A 24929-nucleotide genomic window follows, 5' to 3' on the forward strand; every position below is an offset into this window, starting at 1 on the left:
GCAGAGAGGTGCATTGCATTCAGCTTTAGTGTTCTTAGTGTTGGGCACGTGGCCAAGTGGTTAAGGCGTTCGTCTAGTTACCTCAAGGTCGCTAGTTCGAGCCTCAGCTGTGGCAGCGTATTTGTGCCCTTGAGCAAGGCACTTAATCACACATTGCTCTAGTCTGTGCGAGGAGTGGCGCCCCACACAGACTTCCAATCTGCGCCTTGTAAGGCATGAAAATGCCCGACACAGGCCTCTCATGGTCTGAGTCGACGTTCCCCCTTAGTGTTCGTACATGAGGGGTATAGACACGGTGAATGTACACAGCAATCAAAAACTAGAGGGCTTTGGCTTAAGGTGAGAGGGGAAAGATTTAAAAGGGACCTGGGAAGCAATTTTTGATGCAGACAGTAATGTGTATTTGGAACGAGCTGCCAAAGGAAGTGATTAAGGCAGGTGCAATAACAACATTTAAAAGATACTTGTTTGCGTTTGGGCCATCTCAAGGATGATTGAGTGATAGTCAGTAACTGCTGGTTGCGCTTATACCTCCATGTGATGTGATGTAATGCACATGTCGACTTGAAGCATCACCCCTCCCTCTGCCCTCACAGATGCCTCCTGACCTGTGGAGTTCCTCTTGCGCTTCTCCAGAGTTTTGTACTTACTTAAGCCCATCACCAGTACTGGGACATAGGGCACAAACAGCAGCTCGACAGTGTCCTCTGTCCTGGTCTTTCAGGTTGTCCCTCAGTGTATCCTTCCTCTCACAAGGATGAGGTCTTCGGAGCTTCTGTAGGCATTCCTGTAGCTCGGGGTTTTTATGGGATGGGGTTGCTAGCGCCATGCCCAGCCCTCCTCTTTTTGCAGCTGGGCTTGGGACCGCTCCTAGCAGAGTGTGTCAGTTTACAAAGTAGCATTATGCTGTTCCAGAAGTGCAGGGAGGTTTCTTGTCCATTATGCCTCCCCCTTCCTAAATTCTCCTCTGTGCTTCCTCGACACGACTATCATATGGCGCAGGAACGGGTCCTCCATCCGAACTTGTCCCGTTCATCCTCATTTGGCCATAACTCATTGGACACTATAAAGATAATGTACAGTTATCTTGATTTAACTGCCTTGTATGTCACTGGTTCACAGACTACTATTTGGCTTTTTGTCGACACACAAAATGCTGGGAGAACTCAGGTCAGGCAGTATCTATGGAAGGGAATAGAGTTGGCATTTCAGGCTGAGACTCTTGGCCCAAAACACGAATACATTTCTTCCGTAGATGCTGCCTGACCTGCTGAGTTCCTCCAGCATTTTGTGTGTGTTACTCTGGATTTCCAGCATCTGCAGAATCTCTTGAGCTCATGTTGGCACTGTTAGCCTGCTAGAACAAGGGCTCCCTTGAAGTCAATCAGCAGCCCCGATCTGCTAACACACAGCCCTCAACATGTTTGAGATTTAAGGCGTCACCTGGCAACCTCCTGTGTGTTTCAACAAATAGTAAGGGGGAAAAAAATCCCATTTGTCTTCCAGTCAGGTTTAATACGGAGCCAAGAAAATGAATACCTTATAATTCCATTGCCTCATCACCTGGCACCGAGACACAACTACACCTCAGCTGCCGGGCAGCGACCTCATGCCCTCTACAAGCGATCAGTGGAGCAGAAGCTACAGCAGCACCTGGTGGGTAGAGAACCAGATCACCAGCATCACTATCTCCATTCTTCCCGTCACCAACAGCACAAGTACCACCAGCGAGAGAGAGACCAAAAGCAGCACTACTGTGGGCGGCGAAAGAAATGTATGTAAGGAACTTTTTAATTACTTTCTTAATTTAATTTAATTTAAGTACATGTTTATATACTGCCTAATTGGTTTGAAAATACCTCTTGTGCACTTGTGGATATTGAACTCATGAACTGTTTGCATGCAATCATTTAGCCCTCTCATAAAGTAGCTCAGATTGTTCTGGAATAGATGGGCTCCCAAAGTCTCCTGTTAGTCAGTCATCTCAGAATCAGAAAAGGTCGTTGAGAATCAGGTTTAATATCAAAATTTAAAATTCAAAGTGCATTTTATTATCAGAGTATATATTCGTCACGATGTACAACCCTGAGATTCATTTTCTGCAGGCACACTTAGCAAATCTACACAATAGTAACCAAAACAGGATCAATGAAAGATCAACTGGAGTGCAAGAAGACAACAAACTATGCAAATACAAATATGAATAAATAGCAATAAATAACAAGAACATGAGATAATGAGATAAAGAGTCCTTAAAGTGAGATCACTGGTTGTGGGAACATCTCAATAGATGTGTAATTATCCACCGTTTAAGACCCTGATTGTTGAGGGGTACTAACTGTTCTTGAAACCGGTGGTGTGAGTCCTGAGCCACTTGTACCTTCTACCCTGAAGGCAACAGCAAGAAAAGAGCATGGCCTGGACGGTGAGGATCTCTGATAATGGATGCTGCTTTCCTATGACAGTGTTTCATGTAGATGTGCTGAATGGTTGGTAAGGCTTTACCCGTGATCTACTGAGCCAAATCTATTTTGGCCTTTTGTTGGATTTTCCAGACAAAGGCATTAGTGTTTCCACTCTGATGCAGCCAGTCAAATGTTTAGAGCCAAGACCATCATCTCGCCTGAAATATCAATTGTTTATTCATTTCCGTGGTTGCTGCATGACCTGATGGGTACCTCCAGCATTTTGTGTGTTACTCTGGATTTTCAGTATCTGCAGAATCTCTTGTGTGCATATGACACTATATACGAACCTGAGATACATTTTCTTGCAGGCATTCACAGTAGAACAAAGAAATATAATAGAATCAATGAAAAATACACAAAAATAAAGACTGACAAACAAGCAATGTGCAAAAGACGATGAACTGTGCAAGTACAAAATATTTAAATAAACAAATAAACATATAATAATAAGAACCTGAGTTGCAGAGTTCCTGAAATAGTCTTGGAAGATTTGCTAAATAACAAGATGTTCCTTTTGCTTGAAAGACCAATTGTTGATTTATAACATTTCAATTCTGGTGCAACATGGAATTTGGGGCTGCGGGCTTTGCCGGCAGTTATTAGCCATTTCTCATGTCCCTTCGGTAGATAAAAGCAGGAAATACTCAAAGCACTCAGCAGTTCAGGCTGCCTCTGTAGGTGGAGTATTAGAGCTGATGTTGTACCAGTAAGATTTATTAGCAGAATTAGGAAGGAGGGTTCTTATAAAGGATTTTCGACCAGAAACGTTCACTGTGTTTCTGTTCCCACAGATGCTGCCTGACCTGCTGAGTGTTTTTATCATTTCCAATATTTTGTGTTTTGATTGCAGCTTTCCAGAATCTGCTTAAAAAATAATCAGAATTACATGTAAATCTGGATTGAAATTTTCCCCAGATTAGGAAAGGAACCTACATTTTTCTTCTCTTGTTATGCAGAAAAAAATGCTTTTAAAAGCCAACATAAGGCAACTAAAAAAGTTATTAGGAAGGAAAAGATGGAATACAGAAGTAATCTAGGTAATAATATTAAAAAAGGTACTAAAAGTTTCTGCAGATACATGAAGTGTAAAAGAGCGGCAAGAATGGATATAGGACAGCCGGAAAATGCTGCTAGAGAGGTAGTAATTGGGAGCAAGGAAATGGTGGACAAACTGAATAAGTATTTTCATCAGTCTTCATTGTGGAAGACACTAGCGGTATGGTGGAAGTTCCAAGTATCAGGAGTCATGAAGTGTGTGAAGTTACAATAACTAGAAAGGAGGTTCTTGGAAAACTGAAAGGTCTGAAGGTAGATAAATCACTTGGACCAAGATGATGTATACCCCAAGGTTCTGAAAGAGGTGGCAGAAAATATTGTGGAGGCATTAGTAATGATCTTTCAAGAATCACTAGAATCTGGAATGGTTTCCGAAGACTGGGAAATGGCAAATATTACTCCACTTTTCAAGAAGGAAGAGAGGCAGAAGACAGGAAATTATGTGCCAGTTACTCTGACCTCAGTGGTTGGGTATATGTTGGAGTTGAGTTTTAAGGATGAGGTCTCAGGGTACTTAGAGGCACATGATAAAATAGGCCACAGTCAACATGATTTCCTCAAGGGAAAATCTTGCCTGACCAATCTGTTTGGAACTCTTTGAAGAATTAACAAGGAGGATCGACAAAGGAGATTCGGTTGATATTGTGTACTTGGATTTTCAGAAGAGCTTTGACATGGTGCCACACATGAGGCTGCTTCACAAGCTATGAGCCCATGGTATTACAGGGAAGATTCTAGCATGGATAAAGCAGTGGCTGGTAGGCAGGAGGCAAAGAGTGGGAACAAAGGAAGTCTTTTCTGGTTGGCTGCTGGTGACAACTGGTGTTCCTCAGGGGTCTGTGTTGGGACTGCTTCTTCTTATGATATATGTCAGTGATTTGGATGATTGAATTGATGGCTTTGTTGCAAAGTTTGCAGATGATACGAAGATAGACCATGGGGAAGGTAGTGTTGAGGAAGCAGAAAGGCTACAGAAGGACATTGACAGATTAGGAGAATGGGCAAAGAAGTAGCAGATGAAATACAGAGTCAGGAAGTGTATGGTCATAAAAGGGGTAGACTATTTACTAAATGGGGTGAAAGTTCAAAAATCTGAGTTGCAGAGGGACATGGGAGTCCATGTGCAGGATTCTCTCAAGGTTAATTTGCAGGTTGATTCTGTGGTGAGGGAGGCAAATGTGATGTTAGCATTCATTTCAAGAGGACTAGAATATAAACGCAAGGATGTAATATTGAGACTTTATAAAGCACTGGTGAGGCCGCACCTTGAGTATTGTGAGCAGGTTTGGGCCCCTTATCTTACAAAGGATATGCTGACACAGGAGAGCATTCAAAGGAGGTTCACAAAAATTATTCCATGATTAAATGACTTTCATGTGAAAAGTGTTTGATGGCTTTGGGCCTGTATTCACTAGAATTCAGAAGAATGAGGGATCACTGAAACCTATCAAGTGGTGAATGGACTTGATAGTGTGGATGTGGAGAGGATGTTTCCTATGGTGGGAGGGAGAGTCTAAGACCAGAGGACACAGCCTCAGAATAGAGGGCGTCCTCTTAGAATGGAGATGAGGAATTTCTTCAGCCAGTGGTTGGCGAATCTGTGGATTTTGTTGGTACAGGCAGTTGTGGAGGCTAAGTGATTGGGTATATTGAAAGCAGAAGCTTGATTGGTCAGAGTATGAAGGGTTATGGGGAGAAGGCAGGAAATTGGGGCTGAGAGGGAAAATAGATCAGCCATGATGAAATGGCAGAGCAGACTCGATGGCCAAATGGCCTAATTCTGCTGCTATATCTTATGGGCTTATGGTCTTGTATGTGATTTATCACTAATGAAAAGCAAAATAAAACTACAGATGCTGTAAATCTGAAATAAATACAGAAAAATGTTAGAAATACGCAGCTGGTCAGGCAGCATCTAATGGAAGTGCAACTGAGTTAAAATTTCAGTTCAAGTTCCAAGTACAAGTTCAAGTTTAATTGTCATTCAACAAGTGGAAATGTGTTCCTTAGGGGCCAAGGTGCAAAACACAAAGCCAGCAGTCAAACACAGCATACTGCACATATGGCACATATAGTTACTATAGTAATGATAGGTCAAGGACCCTTGGACCCTTTGGGTTATAGGAAGAAGGCAGGAGAATTGGGTTGAGGGGGATAATAAATCAGTCGTGATGGAATAGTGGTACTGACTCGATGGGCTGAATGGCCTAATTCTGCTCCTATGTTTTATGCTTTTGTGTCCTTACAATTTGGAACTACAGTAATTGGTAGCTACCTAGTATTTTAATTCCAAGTTAGTTACTCACTTGAAGTTAAAATCCCGAGTTCATCTAGTCGAGTTTCAACTCTTGCTCAGACCTCAGACCCAAAAACAGGACCAGGAGCATAAGCATTGTGTATCTGTGACGAATTTGTTTTGGGTGTCGTGGTAGTGTGTGGCTAGCACAACACTATTGCAGCTCGGGGTGTCGGGGTTCAATTCCGGCACTGCCTGTTAGGAGTCTCTGTACGTCATCCCCATTGAATGCGTGGGTTTTCCCTGAGTGGTCCAATTTGTTCCAAACATGTACCGGCTGGGTTAATTGGTCATTGTAAATTGTCCCGTGATTAGGTTTAGGATTAATTGGGGTTGTTGGAGGGTTGCTGGGCAGTGTGGCTCGAAGAGCCTTCCTTGGACTGCATGAAGTCCTCTGTTGGTCAGGGCCGACCATGGGTGTCTAGATACGCAGGACAGGACAGTTCAATATGGAGTGCAAGCTGTTGCTCAGGTAACAGGCTCCTCCTCTCCGCCCAACTGTTGAACCCAAAGGAGTGGCAGAGATCGATACAATTTGGCACCAAAAGTGTCGCAGGGGTTGCCGGTCAGCATTGGACTCAACGTAGGATTGCCTTTGGGACTCCAGCTCTGGACTCTTCCCTCATGGTTTACTCCTGAAGCCTTCCCCACGAGTGGGTATAGCCACAAGGCTACGGAGGTTTGAGATCAGAGTTTTCCTTCTCTTAGTTGAGCTGCCATAAGCACGGCTGATGAGCTCCATTTGCTCGGAGCAACTGGTTTTAAGGCACCATTAACACGCCTTTGCCCCTTCTCCTGTGAGTAGAAACGGATCTGCTGGGCTGAGTAGTGAAGTCACTTGTGAAGGCCAGGAGCTGGGCTTGGTTGTCAGAGGCTGCTTGAGACACACGCCATTGGGAGCGTCTAATAGTTAGTGGGAGCTTATCCCCATTGCCATCCCCGGCTGTAACCGCCTTAAGGAACGTAATTGGCGCCATATTGCTAAATAAAATAAATCAATAATGCTTTAGCACCAAAATCTGGGTCAGCACTCCATTCTATTTCAATATTATTGGCAGATCATGTCCAGTTTTCATACTGGAAAAGAGTTGACGGACTGTTACTGCTGTAATGCCATAGGATTTTAAACTGAATGCTTTGTTTTGTCATACCCTGTGGTCTTTACCATCGCCATTAAATCTTGCAGCAGGAACGACTCTGCCAGCTCGCAGACAAGCTATTGTACCTATTCCAATATTACCTCTTTTCCCGAAAGCAAAGTTAAAATACAGAATCAGTTTATTATCACTGGCTGGCACTCAGTGGCCGCTTTATTGGGGAGAGGAGTTGCCCCACCCAGTGTACTCCTCTGCTGCTGAAGCACTTCAACTTTCAGCGTGTTGTGCGTTCAGAGATACTCTTCCGCACACCACTGTTGTAATGCTGAGTTACTGTAGCCTTCCTGTTTGATTTATCAAGTATGCTCGCAAGAAAATTAATCTCAGGGTTATGTATGGTGACATATATGCACTTTGATAATAAATTTGCTTTGAACTTTGAACCAGTCTTGTCACTGTCCTCCGATCTCTCTCATTAACAAGGTGTTTTCACCCACAGAACTGCTGCTCATTGTGTGTTAAAAATGCACCATTCTCTGTAAATTATAGAGATTGTTGTGCATAAAAATCCCAGGAGGTCATCAGTTTCTGAGATACTCAAACCACCCCGTCTGGCACCAACAATCATTCCATGGCCAAAGCCACTGAGACCGCATTTCTTCCCCCATTCTGATGTTTGGTCTGACCGGGAACTGAATCTCTTGACTGTTTCTGCATGCTTTTATACATTGAGTTGCTGCCACATGATTGGTTGATTAGATATTTGCATTAATGAGCAGGTGTACATGTGTGCCTAACAAAGTGGCCTGTGGATTTATATTATAATTGTTCACCTACCTTTCAAAAGCTAACTTGTGTTCTGCTTGCCACATGTTTTTCAGTAATGCCATGCCTTTTCCTCAGACTCAGAGTGCCTTTGCCATTTAAAATAGTACTTGAGTTGTATGCTGCTGCATTTGGTTCAGTTGGCATTGCCTAAGTGAAAGGGTACCATGCCCAAGTCTCCCTCCTGCACAGAAAACCCAATTTGGCACTCTTGCGGTTAGGGATACTGGTGAGTTGAAGCTCCTACCTGTTGTCTCCGCTGTAAACCTCCAGTGGGACTTGCAAGTCTTCATAATTGTGATGGAATGTGGCCAGTACACCTCCTTCTGTCCTCCTCACCTGCCATCACCTCCATCTGGTGTCCCTCCTCCCCTTTCTTCCATGGTCCATTCTCCAGTTCAGGCTGATCATCACTTCTGCCACTCCATCACCCCTCACCATATACATCACTTAGTGTCATTAGTGTACATGCAGTCACTATGTACTGTATATGGCAGTTACTTGTACACTGTATTTTAAAGAATTATTTTTATATTTATATGTATTGTGTTCTTTATGCTTATCGTGCTTTTTTTAATGCTACATCAGATCCGGAGTAACCATCATTTCATTCTCCTTCGCCCTTGTGTACTGAAGATTGACAATAAGCATTTTAAATTTTCTTCAGCTCTTTATGTATTCCATCTATCATCTGCCAGTTTGTAGTCCTACCCCTCTCTCCAGCTTCTTATTCTGGCTTCTTCTCCCTTTCTTTTCAATCTTGACAAAAAAACAGTCTCAGCCCGAAATATTGACTGTTTATATCTTACCATAGATGATACTTCATTTGCTGAGATCCTCTGACATTTTGATGTGTTACCCTGGATTTCCAGATTCTGCAGAATCTCTTGTGTTCATAAAGAGACAAGGGTTTGCAGGACAGCATACTGACAAATTACATATGATTCAGATTAATTTGTTTACCACATGTTCATCAGGACATTCCAGTGAAACATACAGAGTCATTCGAGTTAACAACCAATGCAGCTTCATGATACAGTATGACACCGGTTCTTCAGCCCACCTGTCCATGCTAACCAAGGTAATTGATCCCTTAAGCTAGTACTTTTTGCCTACATTTTACCCATATCCCTCTAAACCTTTCCAATCCATGTACTTGTCTTTTAAATGTTCACAAATACGAGAAAATCTGCAGATGCTGGAAATCCAAGCAACACACTCAAAATGCTGGAGGGGCTCAGCAGGCCAGGCAGCATCTCTGGAAAAAAGTACAGTCAATGTTTGCTCAGTATGGAAAAGAGCGGTCCTGCCGAACAGTCTCAGCCTGAATGGTCGACAGATCTGCTGCCTGGCCTGCTGAGTTCCTGCAACATTCTGTGTGTGCTGCTTGTCTTTTAAATGTTGTTTTGTACCTGCTTCAACTACTTCCTCTGGCAGCTTGTTCTGTATACACACCACCCTCTTCTTGAAGAAGTGCTTTTCAAATATTTCCCCTCTCACCTTAAACCGACGTTCTCTCGTTATTTGTTCCATTTTGCTGTGGAAAGACTGTCTGCACTCACTCTATCTAGGCCTATGAAGATTTTATACTGCACTATAAGGCAATCTCTTAGTCTCCTAAACTGCAGGGAATAAAAATGCTATTTATTTATTTTTAGGTACGGCACAGTACAGGCCCTTTTGGTCCAGTGAACCCATGCCAGCTAATTACACCCATGTGACTAATTAATGGACTAACCCACAAGTCTTTGCAATGTGGGAGAAAACCAGAGCACCCAGAGGAAACCCATATGGTCACGGACCAACTCCTTACACCCAGTGACAGAAATTGAACCCGAGTTGCTGGCACTGTAGTAGCGTTACGCTAACCACTACACTACTGTGCTGTCCCAGTGAAGTCCAGGTCTGCCAACCTCTCCCTATAACTCACTGGCTTGGATCCTGGCTGCATTCTCATAGACTTTCCCCACATTCTTTCCTGTTTACTTAGGCCTTTCCTATAATGTCATTATCATTATGTACCACTCTTCAGAGATTGTCTGCCTGACGTCAGTGGTTGCAGAACCAGGGCTTGTGATAGGCACCAGCTGCTCATACGACCATCTAGCACCAGCTCCCATGGCATCACATGGCCCTGATCGGGGGGGGGCAAACCAGGAGCTTCACCTTGCCCATGGGTAACCTGCAGGTTAGCAGAGGGAAGGAGCGCATTACACCTGCTTTGATAGAGAAGTATCTCTACCCAGAACCCAGAACTTTTGTATTAAAGGGTTGTCAAAACTCTCCACAATGCTCTAAATATGGTCTCACCAGCATCTTCTACATAATATCTCACAACATAATATCTCTCCACTTGTACTGAACACCCTGAATGAGTGCCAGATGCCTTGTTCTCCATTCTGTCTACCTTACCATGCCACTTGCATAGAACTACGACTGACTGAACATTGAGAGGCAGCCACACCACACAATTCTGTTGTCCATTAGGATCACAATACAAACACGCAGAATGATACAGAGAAGATAGCAAGCCCTGTACCTAAATATATAAGCACAAAATGCTTGAGGAGCTCAGCAGGTCAGACATCATCTATGGAAATGAATAAACAGCTGAGACCCTACTTCAGGACTGAAATGGAAGTGGGAAGACACTAGAATGGCATACGACCTAAATATTGCTGTACCACGATAGTGTAGCAGTTAGGATGACACTATTACAGCTATGAGTGGGTGTCCCGGAGCTTGGAGTTCAATTCAAGCGCCGATCTGTAAGGGGTACCTCCTTCCCGTGGAATGCGTGGGATCCCTCCCATAGTCCAAAGATATACTGGGTAGGTTAACTGGTCATTGTAAATTGTCCAATGATTATGTTAGGGTTTACCGGGGGTTACTGGGTGGTGTGGCTCGAGTGGCCAGAAGGCTCTACTCCACACTGTACTGCTAAATACATAAATAAATAAATAAAAACAGAACGTGCTGGAAATTCTCAGCAATACCAGGCCTGTCCACAACACAAAATTCTCTGCAGATGCTGGGGTCAAAGCAACACTCACAACACGCTGGCGGCACTCAGCAGGTCGGGCAGCATTTGTGGAAACGATCAGTCAACGTTTCGGGCCAGAACCCTTCGTCAGGACCGGAGAGGGAAGGAGTAAAGGCCCTATAAAGAAGGTGGGGGGAGGGTGGGGAAACACCAGGCCTGTCCAGAGTTTTTGATCTGCCATTTGAATCCACTGCAGTGTTCTGACCAGCATTTATCCACAGGACATAGTAACAGAATTAGGCTACTTGGTCCATCAAGTTTCCTCTGCCATTCCAACAATGGCTGATCTTGCATCCCATTTTACCCCATTCTCCTGCCTTCTGAAATAGTTGCCTCTCATGGCCAATCTTCCCTCTAATTCGTAATGGCTAGTGCACGCAAAAATCTAGTGCTGTGCAATTTTTTGCTCAGTGTTAATATGTGTGCACTGAATAATTTCTTCAACAAAAACAGTATAAGTAAGCCACTTCTAAAATCTGCGGACAAATCATCGCAAACTCCACGTTGTCAACGTCGTTAACTTCAGAAACTGGAAAAGGAAATGTGATTGTGTACGATCGTGAAATATAATTAACATGCCAACAAGGTAGATGGTGATGACCTTTTGTGCACAGTTTAAATTCCTTTGTGTGCTAGTAGCAAAAGATGTGTACGTGTGCACCTTGGGGAGAACGTTGCTCATATCCCCTTCAAATTTCCCCCCTCTGTTTTTTAAAGATTTGCCCTCTAGTTTTAGACTCATCTACCCTGGAAAAACACTTTTTGTGATGTTAGTCCCCACTGCAGGGCGTGGATTGGCAGGTAGGTGTGGGTGGTGGAGATAGTGGAACAGGTTGATTCGCGCAGACTACCTTCCTCCCGTGCCCTAGCACTCTACAAAAGCCATTTATCTTGCTGGCAAATTCACACCTTGTTCTATTGATGCACCTGGGGATTTATGATGCCCTTCCCTTGCCAAGAAGCCTTGTTCCATAAGTATTTCCTCAGGCTTTTGTCTCTCTTGCAGCCGCATGGAGATAATGCAGAGAAACCTGTCACTCAGAGAAATAATATTTAGTGCTGTCTAAACAGTGCCGGAATTTAGCTCGGTCAGCAGAAATGATAATCACTTTTTTTAAAATAAAAAGTTTAGGAGGTTTCTTTCTCCTGAGCATTTAATACTTGGTGAAGGATATTTCTACGGGTGCCAGAATCCATGGGCCTTAACCAAATGTATTCTCACTTATGATAGGCAGCTGCCTTTCACCAGCCTGTAGCTCTCATTTAGTGATGGAGTCACAGAGTCTTGGAGTTATAGAGGAGTACCACACAGAAACAGGCCATTCAGCTCACCAGGTCTATTCTGACCATCGATCACCCATTTACAGACCGTCCGCATTAATCCCATTATTTCTATTCTCCCTGCGTTCCCTAATGCTTCCACTCGCCTACAGGCCAGAGTATTGGTGGGTTACTCTGACCCTGACAACCTGGGATGTGGGAGGTGGGTGGATTAGTAAGCTTGCTGATGACGCAAAGGTTGGGGGTGTTGTGGATAGTCTGGAGGGTTGTCGTAGGTTACAGCGGAACATCGATAGGATGCAGAACTAGGCTGAGAAGTGGCAGATGGAGTTCAACCCAGGTAAGGGTGAAGTGGATTCATTTTGGTAGGTCAAATTTGAAGACAGATTATAATATTAATGGTAAGACTCTTGGCCATGTGGAGTGTCAGAGAGATCTTGGGGTCCATGTCCACAGGATACTCAAAACTGCTGCACAGTGTTAAGAAGGTGTATGGTGTTTTGGCATTCACCAACCATGGGATTGAGTTCAAGAGCAGTGAGGTAATGTTACAGCTATAAAAGACTTAGACCCCACTTGGAGTACTGTGATCAGTTCTGGTCACCTCACTACAGGAAGGATGTGGATACTATAGAAAGAGTGCAGAGGAGATTTACAAGGATGCTGCCTAGATTGGAGAGCACGCCTTATGAGAATAGGTTGAGTGAACTTGGTCTTTTCTCCTTGGAGTGACAGAGGATGAGAGGTGACCTGATAGAGGGGTATAAGATGATAAGAGGTATTGATTGTGTGGATAGCCAGAGGCTTTTCCCCAGGGCTGAAATGGCTAACATTAGGGAGCATAACTTTAAGGTGCTTGGATGTAGGTACAGAGGGGATGTCAGGGGTTAGTTTTTCACACAGAAAGTGGTGGGTGTGTGGAATGAGCTGCTGGTGGCAGTGATGGAAGCGGATAGAATAGGGTCTTTTAAGAGTACATGGAGCTTAGAAAAATAGTGGACTATGAGGTAGGGTAGTTCTAGGCTGTTTCTAAAGTAGGTTACATGGTTGGCACAAAATTGTGGGTCGAAGGTCCTGTAATGTGCTACAGATTTCTATGTTCTATGAACCAGTTAATTTGGAAGAAACATTGGGTGCATGTCAACTCTCGCAGGGTTTACAGGCCATTACTTCCTGCAAAGCAAAACCTAACATTATGAATGGCAGCGATACTTCATTCTCAGAGGAGCTCAATGCCATTTAAGCTTTGAAAGGGAGAATAAAACTATAGCGATAAAGATCCCTGCAGCACCCAGTGACCCTGTGAACTCTGTCCCAGAGGCTGGCATCAGAATGTCTTTCAAGAAGGTGATCACTTGCAAGGCAACGGGCTCCGATGGTGTACCTGGTAGGGCTATGAAAAGCTCTGCCAACCAACGGGTCTGTGTGATCTAAGACATCTGCAATCTCTCACGCTACAGTTGGAAGTTCCCACCTGCTTCAAAAGGGCAGCAATCATACCAGTGCACAAGAAGAGCAGGGTGAGCTGACTTAACAACCAACATTCAGTAGGCCTCACATCTATGGTGATGAAGTGCTTTGAGAGATTGATTGTAGCTAGGATCAACTCCTGACTAAACAAGGACCTAGACCCACTGCAATTTGCCAATCGCCACAATACATCCACTGCGGATGTGATCTCATTGGCTCCTCAATGTGGCCTTGGATCACCTGGACAATACTAGCACTTAAGTTAGGCTGCTACTTATTGACTACAGCTCTGCGTTTAACACAATCATTCCTACAGTTCTGATCAAAAAGCTCCAAAACCTGGGAGTCTGTACCTCTCTATGCAATTGGATCCTTGACTTATTCACTAGCAGACGAGAGTCTGTATGTAGCGGAGATTATGTCTCCTCCCCACTGCCATACCTCAGGGATGTGTGTTTAGCCCTCTGCTCTACTCTCTCTACACCCATGACTGTGTGGCTAGGCACAGCCCAACTGCCATCAATAAATTTGTTGACGATGCAACGATTGTTGGTAGAATTTCAGATGGTGATGAGAAGACGTAGAGAAGCGAGCTAGATCAGCTGGTTGAGTAGTGCAGCAACAGCTTCGTACTCAACGTCAGTAAGACCAAAGAATTGATTGTGGACTTAAGAAAGGGCAAGATGACGGGATACCAGTCACCGGTCCTCATCTATGGATCTGAAGTGGAAAGGGTGGGCAATTTCAAGTTCCTGGTTGTCAACACCTCTGAGGATCTACCCTGGGCCCAGCATATTGGTGCAGTACAAAGAAGATACCTACAGTAGCTATATTTCATTATGAGTTTGAAGAGACTTGGTATGTCACCAAAGACACTCGCAAATTTCTACAGATGTACAGTGGAGGGTATTCTAACTGGCTACATTACTGTCTGGAATGGGGGTGGGGTGTGCTCCACGGGATTGAAATAAGCTGCAGAAAGTTGTATACTCAGTCGTATCCATCAAGGGCACTAGCATCCAGGATGTCTTCAAGGAGTGATGCCTCAAAAATGTGGCATCTATCATTAAGGACCCCCATCACCCAGGACATGCCCTCTTCTCACTGCTAACATTAGGGCGGAGGTAGAGGAGCCTGAAGGCACACACTCAATGACTCAGGGACAGCTTCTTCCCCTCTGTCATCAGATTTCTGAATGGACATTCAACCCATGAATACTACTTCATTACTTTTTTTTTTCTCTTTTTGCACAACTAATCTAACTTTTAAAAATATATTTATTTTTCTTACAGTAATGTACTGATTTTATTATTATATATTGCAATGTCCAAAGGTTCATTTTATTATCAAAGTATGGGTACGGAATACAACTCTGAGATTTGTCTTCTCCTGATAGCCATAAAATACAGAGAAAGCATGGAAGTCATTGAAAGACAGCAAAGCTCCCCACATGAAAAATAAACAGAAACAAAAACTCACAAATCCCAAACCCACCAAACCCTCCATCCCCTCCATCACACAAATCCAACACATTGCCCACCTGGAAAGTAGCAGCGAAAACATCAAACCCTAAACTCCAAACCCTCTTCCTTGCAAAAAGCTAACAGATTCCCCAGACAGAAAAACAACAAGAACATCAGACCCCAAATCCCCAACCCCTGCCTCGCACAAAAACTTAACATATCGCCCACAAGGGCATTAAACCCCAAAACCCCAAAACTCCAAAACCCCAAACTCCCAATCCACCAATCGGCAATGAAAGGGAGATCACAGAAAGCTCTTTGTTCTAAGTACAGTGCAGCATATATCGGCCACACTAGTGCACGTGACTGACACTAGTTAGAAACTGTTCAGCAACAGCCCCCTGTACCAATTAAGCAGCACAGTGTCCCAAATAAACAAAGGGGATCCCAGCTACTTTCTTGATTAGTTTTTGTTCTTTAAGAGTTGGCCCAAGTAAGTGGCTTTCCCAATTAACTGATGGCCAGTTAACCAGACTCCACGGTTTTTATGCTTGTGCTTTTTATTGTGTTCTTTATGCTTATTGTGTGTTGTTTATGCTGCATCAGATACAGATTAACAGTCATTTCATTCTCCTTTACATTTGTGTACTGACAAATGACAATAAATAACCGTGAATCTTGAATCTATTTGACTTCACATTGAAGCCTTCACAAGTGTATTGTTGGTTGTGAACAGCTGTGCTCTGTATCCCTGATATGTGGTGGCTGCAATAGGTGGCCTTTGATTTTCCCTCTGAAACTGAAGTTTCTCTGCTCTCTCCTTCCCTACACCCATTCTATAGACATGCCTCGACCTCCAGCAGAGGGTATCCACATCCTGCCCGATGAATACAGCCCCAGGGGCAGGTTAAAGCGCACTGCCCTTAATTCACGGAAGAACCAGGGGCTGACCGTTGAGACTCTGGTGGTTGCGGACAAAAAAATGCTGGAGAAGCATGGCCAGGAGAACATCACCACCTACATCCTGACTGTCATGAACATGGTAGGCCTTTGTGTGAATGGCAGCCATTGTTGTCGTGTCCAATGTCTGAGTTCAGCTACAGCCACCTTTGGTGTGCAAATGTTGCTGATTAACTTGTAGTTGGGCCAAAATCTTGCTCATATCTGTGGATCATTAGTCCCTGGTCTTGGTCATGCTATTGTGACCACGATCCAGTAGAACTGCAGGGCTAGCTTGTGGTCTTGTACGTCTGACTGCTGCATTTTCCCACGTAGGTTTATTTTGTTATCCAGCAGTTCCATATAACAGCACAGTCATTAGTAAGTCCTGTAAGGAATTCAGAACGAAGAAGTTCAAAGGTCTTAAAGATTAGCTTGATTTGTCACGTGTACATTGAAACGTGGCGCGTGGCCAAGTGGTTAGGGCATTGGACTAGCGATCTGAAGGTCGTGAGTTCGAGCCCCAGCCAAGGTCGCGTGTTGTGTCCTTGAACAAGGCACTTAACCACACAATGCTGTAGTCCACCCAGCTGAAAATGGGTACCGGGAAAATGTAGGGGTTAACCTCGCGATAGACTGGCGTCCTATCCGGGGTGGGGCGGGGGGAGTGGTAGGGAGTCACATACTCAGTCGCTTCACGCCACGGAAACCGGCATAAGCACCGGCCTGATGAGCCTATAAGGCTCGGGACAGACTTTAACTAACTAACATTGAAACATACAGTGAAACGCGTCATTTGTGTCAGCAACCAACACAGTCCGAGAATGCGTTGCTTGCGGCACCAACACAGCACGCTCATAATTTACTAACCCTAGAATGTGGGAGGAAGCAGGAGCACCCAGTGGAAACCCACACGGTCACGGGGAGAATGTGAAAACTCCTTACAGACAATGACGGGAATTAAAACCCAGTCACTGGCGCTGTAAAGTGTTGTGCTAACTGCTATGCTACTGTGCCGTTTCTGAATAAAGAAACTTCTTTATTCAAAAAACGGTGGGAACGTGGAACACGTTTCCACAGGTAGTGGTTGGGACATACAGTATGGATTTTATCTGAGGTAGAGTGGTAAAAGCTCGTGAGAGAAAATTAAATGAAAAGTCATCGAGAGATGGGCGTCTTTGACAAAAATCTGTTGGGCTGAACGTCGTTCTCTTTGTTACTACTCCTTTTTCATTCTGAAATGTTATTTTTCTAACAGGTGTCCAGTCTTTTCAAAGATGGGACGATCGGAAGTGACATAAGGATTATGGTTGTGAGCCTGTTGCTCTTAGAAAAGGATCCAGTAAGTTATTCTCATGCTCCTAATAACTGTCTTGTACATGAGAAACATTCCTAAACTGAGCACGAACAGCTAGCAGGGGGCTCCCAACCTTTTTTTTAATGCAGTGGACCAATGCCGTTCGGCAAGGGTCTGCAAATCCCAGGTCGGGAAGCCCTGAGCTAAAGTAGCTGATAACTGAGGTAATCGCCGACTGTCTTGATCAACCATTGAGAGACTGGGTGCAAGAGTGTCAGGGTTAAGAATGCAGACATCTGCACTTCAGTCAGTGTGGTCTCAGGACGATGGGGCGGCCCTTTCAAAGTGAGATGAGGAGAATGGTCAGACTCAGGTTTGTTGTCATTGACATATGTTGTGAAATTTGTTCTTTTGTGGCAGCAGTATAATGTGGTATGCAAAGAATTGCCATAAGTTACAATAATAAATAAATGGGTGAATGAACGAATGTGAAAAGACTGCAAAATAGTGAGGTAGTGGTCATGGACAGTTCAGAAATCAAATGGGGACAGGGAAGAAGCAGTTCCTAAAACGTAGAGTGTGTGCCTTCAGGCCCCTGTATCTCCTTCCTGATCATAGTAATGAGAAGAGGGCATGTCTGGATGGTGAGGGTACTTAATGATGGATGCCACTTTCCTGAGGCATTGCCTTTATCAGAAGTCCTTGGTGCCAGGGGTGACTACTGCCCATGGTGGAGCTGGCTTCTGCAGCTTTTTTTTTTGTTGGATCTTGTACATTGGAGCCTCCATACCAGGCTGTGATGCAGCCAGTCAGAAAGCTCTCCACGCTATATCTGTAGAAATTTGCTCTTTGCTGACGTACAAAATCTGCTCAAACTCCTAATGAAGTATAGGCTTTGGCACGCCTTCCTGGTGATTGCATCAATAGTTTCGGTCCAGTTTAGGACTTCTGAGATGTTGATGCCTCGGAACTTGAACCTGTTGACTGTTTTCACTGCTGAGGACTGGTGTGTGTTCTCCTGAATTCCCCTTTCTGAAGGCCACAATCAGTTTGTTGCTCTTACTGATGTTGAGTGCAGGCTTCTTGCGGCAACTCCACTCAACTAGCTGATCTATCTCAATCCTGTGTGCTTCCTCATCACCATCTGAAATTATGTCAACGACAGTTGTGTCTTTGGCAAACTTACTAATGGTGTTTGAGCTCTACCTGGCTACATAGTCATGTGTGTAGGGAGTAGATCTTCATGCGAATGATTGTAAACCTTTGCAATTCTCTTTTCAGTTACTGAACATAGATTAAATTAACATCTGAGGACATTGAGGGTTTGGTAGAGATAGGGTTTGGACAGGGAAGTGGACAATCAGCAACAACCAGAATCAGAAGCACACTGAATATTACTGAAGTTATTGTTTTGTAGGGGCCATGAAGTTATTGGATGATGATGCAGCTAAGAAGGGTCACATGGCCCGCTCGTGCTTCTTAAGTTGGGTGGAGTCTCAGCACGTCGCAGTTGTGGAACTAATTGTGAAAAAAAAAAATTTGGGCGGTGTTGGTTTCTTCTTTCAGCCCGGGTTGGTGATCAGCCATCATGCAGACCAGTCGCTGAACAGCTTCTGCCAGTGGCAGTCGAGGTTGATGGGCAAGGACGGCAAGCGGCATGATCATGCCGTGCTGCTCACCGGGTTGGACATCTGCTCCTGGAAGAATGAGCCTTGTGACACCTTGGGTAAGCAAGTGCCATGATCGTCAACTCTGGTGGTGGGGGTGGAATGTTCAAAGTAAGTTTATTATCGAAATACGTATATGTTACCAGATAGTACCTTGAGATTCATTTCCTTGTGGGCATTTATAGAGGGGGAGAAACAAAGGAAGTATGATAGTATTTAAAAAAAACTCTTTCCTGAACAAAGACTGACAAACAGCCAAACTACAAAAGGAGACAAACTGCAAATTAAAATATTATTGCAGCATGAATTGAAAGTGTCCTTGAAAGTGAATCTGTAGATTGTAGAATCAGTAAAGAGTAGTGGTGGTTGAAATTATCCACACTAGTTCAGGAACCTGATGGTTGAAGGGTAGTAGCTGTTCCTGAACCTGGTTTTGTGGAACTGTTCATCTGTTCTTAACGGCTCCTGATGGTAGTAATGAGAGGGGGCATGAGCTGGATGCTGGGGCTTTTTGATGTTGGTTGCTGCTTTCTTGTGGCAACATTCCATGTAAAAGTACTCAGTGGAGGGGAGGAAACCTAGAAATCTACAGCATATTACAGGCCTTTTGGCCCGCAATGTTGTGCTGACCATGTAACCTACTCCAGAAACTACCTAGAATTTCCCTACCGCATAATCCTCTGTTTTTCTAAGCTGAATGTACCTATTAAAAGACCCGATTGTATCCGCCTCTACCACCTTCTCTGGCAGTGTATTTCATGGCACCCACCACTTCAATTATGATGGTACCACTCTCTGTAGCCTTTTCTATTCCTGGACATTGGTGTTTCCATACCAGACGATGATTAAACCAGATGGAATACCCTCTGCTTTGCATCTACAGAAGTGAAAACCTCTACTGAGATTGTCCTCAGATGTAACTTGGTTTACTATTGTCACATGTGCAGAGGTACAGTGAAAAGTGTTGCTTTGATTGCCATCCAGAGAGATCATTGCACTACAACAATGCTTGAAGTGGTACAAGGGAAAACAATAGCAGAGTGCAGAATAAAGTGTAACAGTTACAGAGAAAGTGCAGTGCAGGCTGACGTTAAGGTGCAAGGTCAGAAGGAGTTAAACCCTGCTGTCAAGGATCCATCTTATCGTACTAGGGGACTGTTCAGGGGACAGTGGGAAAGAAGGTGTCTTTGAGCCTGGTGCTATGTGGTTTTAACCATTCTGTCCAGATTATTGAACTGTATCAAGTCTGCTGAGCTCAGGCCACTGTGTCTGGCTGCATGTCCGGTGGACAGTTGAGGCTTGAGGATGGGTCTGGTGGCTGGTTACCGGCGGTGTGGTGGCCATTGCAAGTACAAATCCTACCATGGCTCTTCCTGAATATTGGGAAAAGATAAATCCAGGATTACACTAAGAAAAGAGTTGTAGATTGGCATTAGTTATTGCATGGACATCAAAACATATGGTGAAATGTGTGTTGTGTTGTTGTTTTTGCGATGTGCTGGGGGCAGTACTCAGGTGTCGCCATTCTTCCAGCGCCAACGTGGTATGCCCACAGCTTCCTAACCCCAACCCGTATGTCTTTAGAATGGTGAGGAAACTGGAGTGCCCAGAGGGAACCAACACAGGCATGGGGAGAACGTACACTCTCTTTAAAGACAGCGGCAGAAATCGAACACTGGTTAGCGATCACTTCCACTGTAAAGCTACAGCATGAACCGCTATGCTACAATGTTGAACTGACACCAGTCCCCTGTCAAAGTGATTGACCTCACCCGACCAGCTCCTCGGGGTGCCAAAAGCAGACAAATTAATGGCAAGCTCAGTCAGAAGGACTGGTTAGTTAAAAAAGAAACACTTCATCAGAGTATGTTTGGGATGGAGGGTAGGATCGGGATCAGAGTCAGAATCAGGCTAACTATCACTGATGTATGTCATGAAATTTGTTGTTTTGTAGCAGCAGTACAGAGGAAGTCATAAAAGGATTACCGTAAGATACAATATGAGATATTAAAAAAATAAATAAGCAGTGCAAAAAGTGAAATAGTATTCATGGTCATGGTCTGTTCAGAAACCTGATTGCAAAGAAACTAGACTTTCTGTATATCTTCACTGACAGATCTGACATGCTGCAAGAAGGTGTGAGGTCTTCATTATGTGGAACCTTGCATGTTCTCCCACTGTTTTAAAGCAGGCAGACAATGATGCCAATCAGCCTCTCAAGCCTATCCCTCAGAAAGCGCAGGTTTCATCCAAACCTCCAGTCCCCTTGCAACTGAATGGAAAGAGGACCAGATCATTGAGATACAAGAGATGGCTGACGCTGGAACCCAGGGCGAAAGGAAAACGTGCTGGAGGGAACTCAGCTTGAGCAGAATCTGCGGAGGGAAAGGAATTGTTGCTATTCCCGGTCAAAATCTTGTGTCAAGATTTAGATTTTATTACTGGGCAATTAATATTCGATATTTAAAATTTTGGTTACGAGATTTGGACGTATCTTTAAACCCTCATTGGGTAAATCTTGAATCTAATTCATTACAAGGGTTTTCCTTGGGTTCGGTTTTAGGAACTTCACTTCCTTTTACTTCTTTTAAATTATATAAACAAATGAATAACCCAATAGTTAACGTATATGGTTTCAATTCCGAAGATTTTTTGGGTTTAATCAATTATTCTAGCAAGTCCCATTATATCAAATTTTCTTTTTCAACCTTCCACAATGGATCAAGCTTACTTTGATTGGAAAACCAAAGGTATAATATCTTTTCGCGATTTATTTTTGGATAATTGTTTTATGTCTTTTGATCAACTCTCTAATAAATATAACTTACCCAGATCTCACTTTTTTAGATATTTACAGATTAGAAACTTTTTAATTACTGTTTCCCCTAATTTTCCACACCCATATCCAATGGACATTTTGGAAAAAATCTTAGATTTAAATATCTCTCAGAAAAGTGTAGTAGCAATTATATATAATATAATTATGAATTTATGTCCTGATGCTTCTAATAAAATTAAAGCTGACTGGGAAAGAGAACTTGAGATTAATATACCGACTGAAAAACGGGAAAAAACTCTTCAGTTGGTGAATTCATCCTCTATATGTGCTAAGCATAGGTTGATACAGTTTAAAGTAGTGCACAGGGCTCATATGTCCAAAGATAAACTATCTCGTTATTACTCTTATATTAATCCAATATGTGACAGATGTCATTTCGAGATAGCTTCTTTAACTCACATGTTTTGGTCATGTCCCTTGTTGGAGAAATATTGGAAAGATATTTTTGATATTATTTCAACGGTCCTAAATATCGACTTACAACCTCATCCAATTACTGCTATCTTTGGACTACCAATGATAGACTTAAATAATTTAACCTCTTCATCACGAAGGATGATTGCATTTCTTACTTAATGGCTAGAAGGTCCATTTTGTTGAATTGGAAAGAGATTAACTCTCCTAAGGTATTTCATTGGTTTTCACAAACTATGGTGTGTTTGAATTTGGAGAAAATTAGAAGTGCAGTTTATGACCCTTCCATTAAGTTTGAAAAAACTTGGAGGCCATTCATTCAGCATTTTCATTTGATGTAATTTGATCATTTCCAAACTTACTTTATCTCTCTGTACTGTTGTTGGAGGGGAATGGAGTCGTCGATACTAAGGTTTTCTTCTTTTCCATTTTTAAGTTGTTAGTTTTGCCCAAGTCTTTTAGTTTAGTTGATTAGTTTTGTTTTTCTTTGGGGATGGGGTTTGTATTTTTTTTTTGGTTTTGTTTTTTTTTCTTTTTCATGATTTTTTTTTCAGTTTTTTTTTGATTTGTATTATCCGTTGTCAGTTCTACATGATTGGGAGCTTTGTTAACTTACACTATTTGATTTTACAATTACTTTTCCTAAGTGTAACAATATATCTCCTACTATTTGTATTATTGCTATGTTTTATTTCTATATTTCGAAATTAATAAAAAGATTGAAAAAGAAAGAAAGACTGAGAGTGGAGAGGAGAGTCATTATGTTTAGTAGTGGTTAGCATAACACTATTACTTGAAGTATTATGAGTAAATTTGGGCTCCTTATGTAAGAAAGGATGTGTTGGCATTGGGGAGAGTCTAGAGGAGATTGACTAGAATGATTCAGGGAATGTACTGTTAAAATACAAGGAGAGTTTGATGGTTCTGGGCCTGAACTCGCTGCAGTTTAGAAGAATGAGGGCAGATCTTATTGAAGCCTATTAAATATTGAAAGGCCTAGGTAGACTGGATGTGGTGGAGATGTTTCATATAGTGGGGGAGTCTAGGACCAGAGGGCACAACCTCAGAATAGAGGGATGTCCCTTAGGAACAGAGATGATGAGGAATTTATTTTGCCAGAGAGAGGTTAATCTATGGAACTGGTTGCCACAGACAGCTGTGGAGGCCAAGTCATTGGATATACTTAAAGCAGAGGTTGATAGGTTCTTGAATAGTAAGGGTGTCAAAGGTTATGGGGAGAAGGCAGGAGAATGGGTTTGAGGGGGTTAGTAAATCAGCCATGATGGGAATGGCAGAGTGGGCACAGTGGACTGAATGGCCTAATTTTGCTCCAATCTCCTATGGTCTATGGTCTTGTTGCAGCATCAGTGCCCAGGTTCAATTCCTGCCACTTTCCCGAAGGAGGTTGTACACTCTCCCTGTCAACATGTGCGTTTACTCCGGGTGCTCTGGTTTCCTCCCGCAGTCGAAAGATGCAGGGGCTCGCAGGTTAATTGGTCACATGGGTGTGATTGGACAGCAGGGGCTTGTTGGGCAGAAGGGCCTGTTACTCTGCTGTATCTCTAAATAAATAAAGACAGGGAGGTGACGGGAGGGGGTGAGGTAAGTGCCACAAATTGGTAGGTGGATCCAAGTGAGGAGGTGTTCTACTCGTTGAGCTTGTTATAGTCTTTGAACAGGCTGATGATACAAGACAACGCACACAAAATGCTGGAGAACCTCAGCAGATTAGGCAGCGTCTATGGAAATGAATAAACAGTCAACGCTTCCTGCTGCGACCTCTCATCAGGACTGGAAAGAAAGGGGAAAGGTTCCAGAGTAAAAAGATGGGGGAGGGGAAGTAGGACTGGCTAGAAGGATGATAGGTGAAGCCAGGTGGGTGAGAAAGGTGGAAGACTGCAGAAGAAGGAATCTGATAGGAGAGGAGAGTGGACCATAGGAGAAAGGGGATAAAGGAGAGGCACCAGGGGGAGAAGGTAAACAGGTTCACAGGAAGAATCCGTAGCTGTGGTAAAGAGTCTGGGTGAGTATATTGTTGGAAGCATTGGAGAACAGCAGAGATCACAGAAGGGGAGCAGTGAAAGGGGGTTTCATTAAATTCCCGTTGAAGAGAAGATTTAAACTTCTTCAGGTTAGGCATCCTTTGAAGGGACTTCGCAGTGGAGCAGCAAATCATAAACACAAGAGATTCTGTAGATGCTGGAATTCCAGAGAAACACAAACAAAATTCTGGAGAATCTCAGCAGGAACCACCAAGCTTTAGGACAGCTTCTATCCCATTGGTTTAGAACTTGGAACAGCGCAGCACAGGTACAGGCCAGGCAACTCTTTGCTTCTGTTCAAAAAAGGGAGCTTGATAACGTCCTTTTGGTGACATCAATGGAGGGACAATTATTGGGGCAGATGCATCCCTCTTGAATTCTACCATGGGATGGACACATGGATGAAAGTAAAATGGAGGGCTATGTGGGAGAGAAGGGTTAGATTGATCTTGGAGTAGGTTAAAAGGTTGGCACAACATTGTGAGCCGAAGAGCATATACTGTGCTGTAATATTGTATGATCTAGATTTCACATTTTGACAATAAAGCCCTCCAGCAGCATTGTATTCATAGCAAATACTTGTAAAGTATTTTTGGTGTAAAGATTTCATGGGGAGTTTGCATGCACTAGCATGTGGGGTCCATTGCCACTTAAATTTCAGAAAGAGAAAAATTGAGAAGGTAGGAGAATGGGGTTGAGAGGGACAATAAATCAGCCATGATGGATTGCTGG

The 24929-nt window shown here is 43.4% G+C and overlaps 1 protein-coding gene across 1 annotated transcript in view; it reads left to right on the top strand.

Moving 5' to 3' along the window:
• The first annotated feature begins 1609 nt into the window (after positions 1-1609).
• The window catches only part of adamts18 (ADAM metallopeptidase with thrombospondin type 1 motif, 18), a 185436-nt gene continuing 162116 nt past the window's right edge, over positions 1610-24929 (top strand). The window contains exons 1-4 of the mRNA XM_072279204.1: positions 1610-1778; positions 15842-16041; positions 17197-17280; positions 18802-18961. Coding sequence (XP_072135305.1) covers positions 1610-1778; positions 15842-16041; positions 17197-17280; positions 18802-18961 — 613 coding nt within the window. The remainder of the gene's footprint in view (positions 1779-15841; positions 16042-17196; positions 17281-18801; positions 18962-24929) is intronic.

This window comes from Mobula birostris, chromosome 15 (assembly GCF_030028105.1).
Source record: "Mobula birostris isolate sMobBir1 chromosome 15, sMobBir1.hap1, whole genome shotgun sequence".
In the NCBI taxonomy this organism is placed as follows: Eukaryota; Metazoa; Chordata; class Chondrichthyes; order Myliobatiformes; family Myliobatidae; genus Mobula; species Mobula birostris.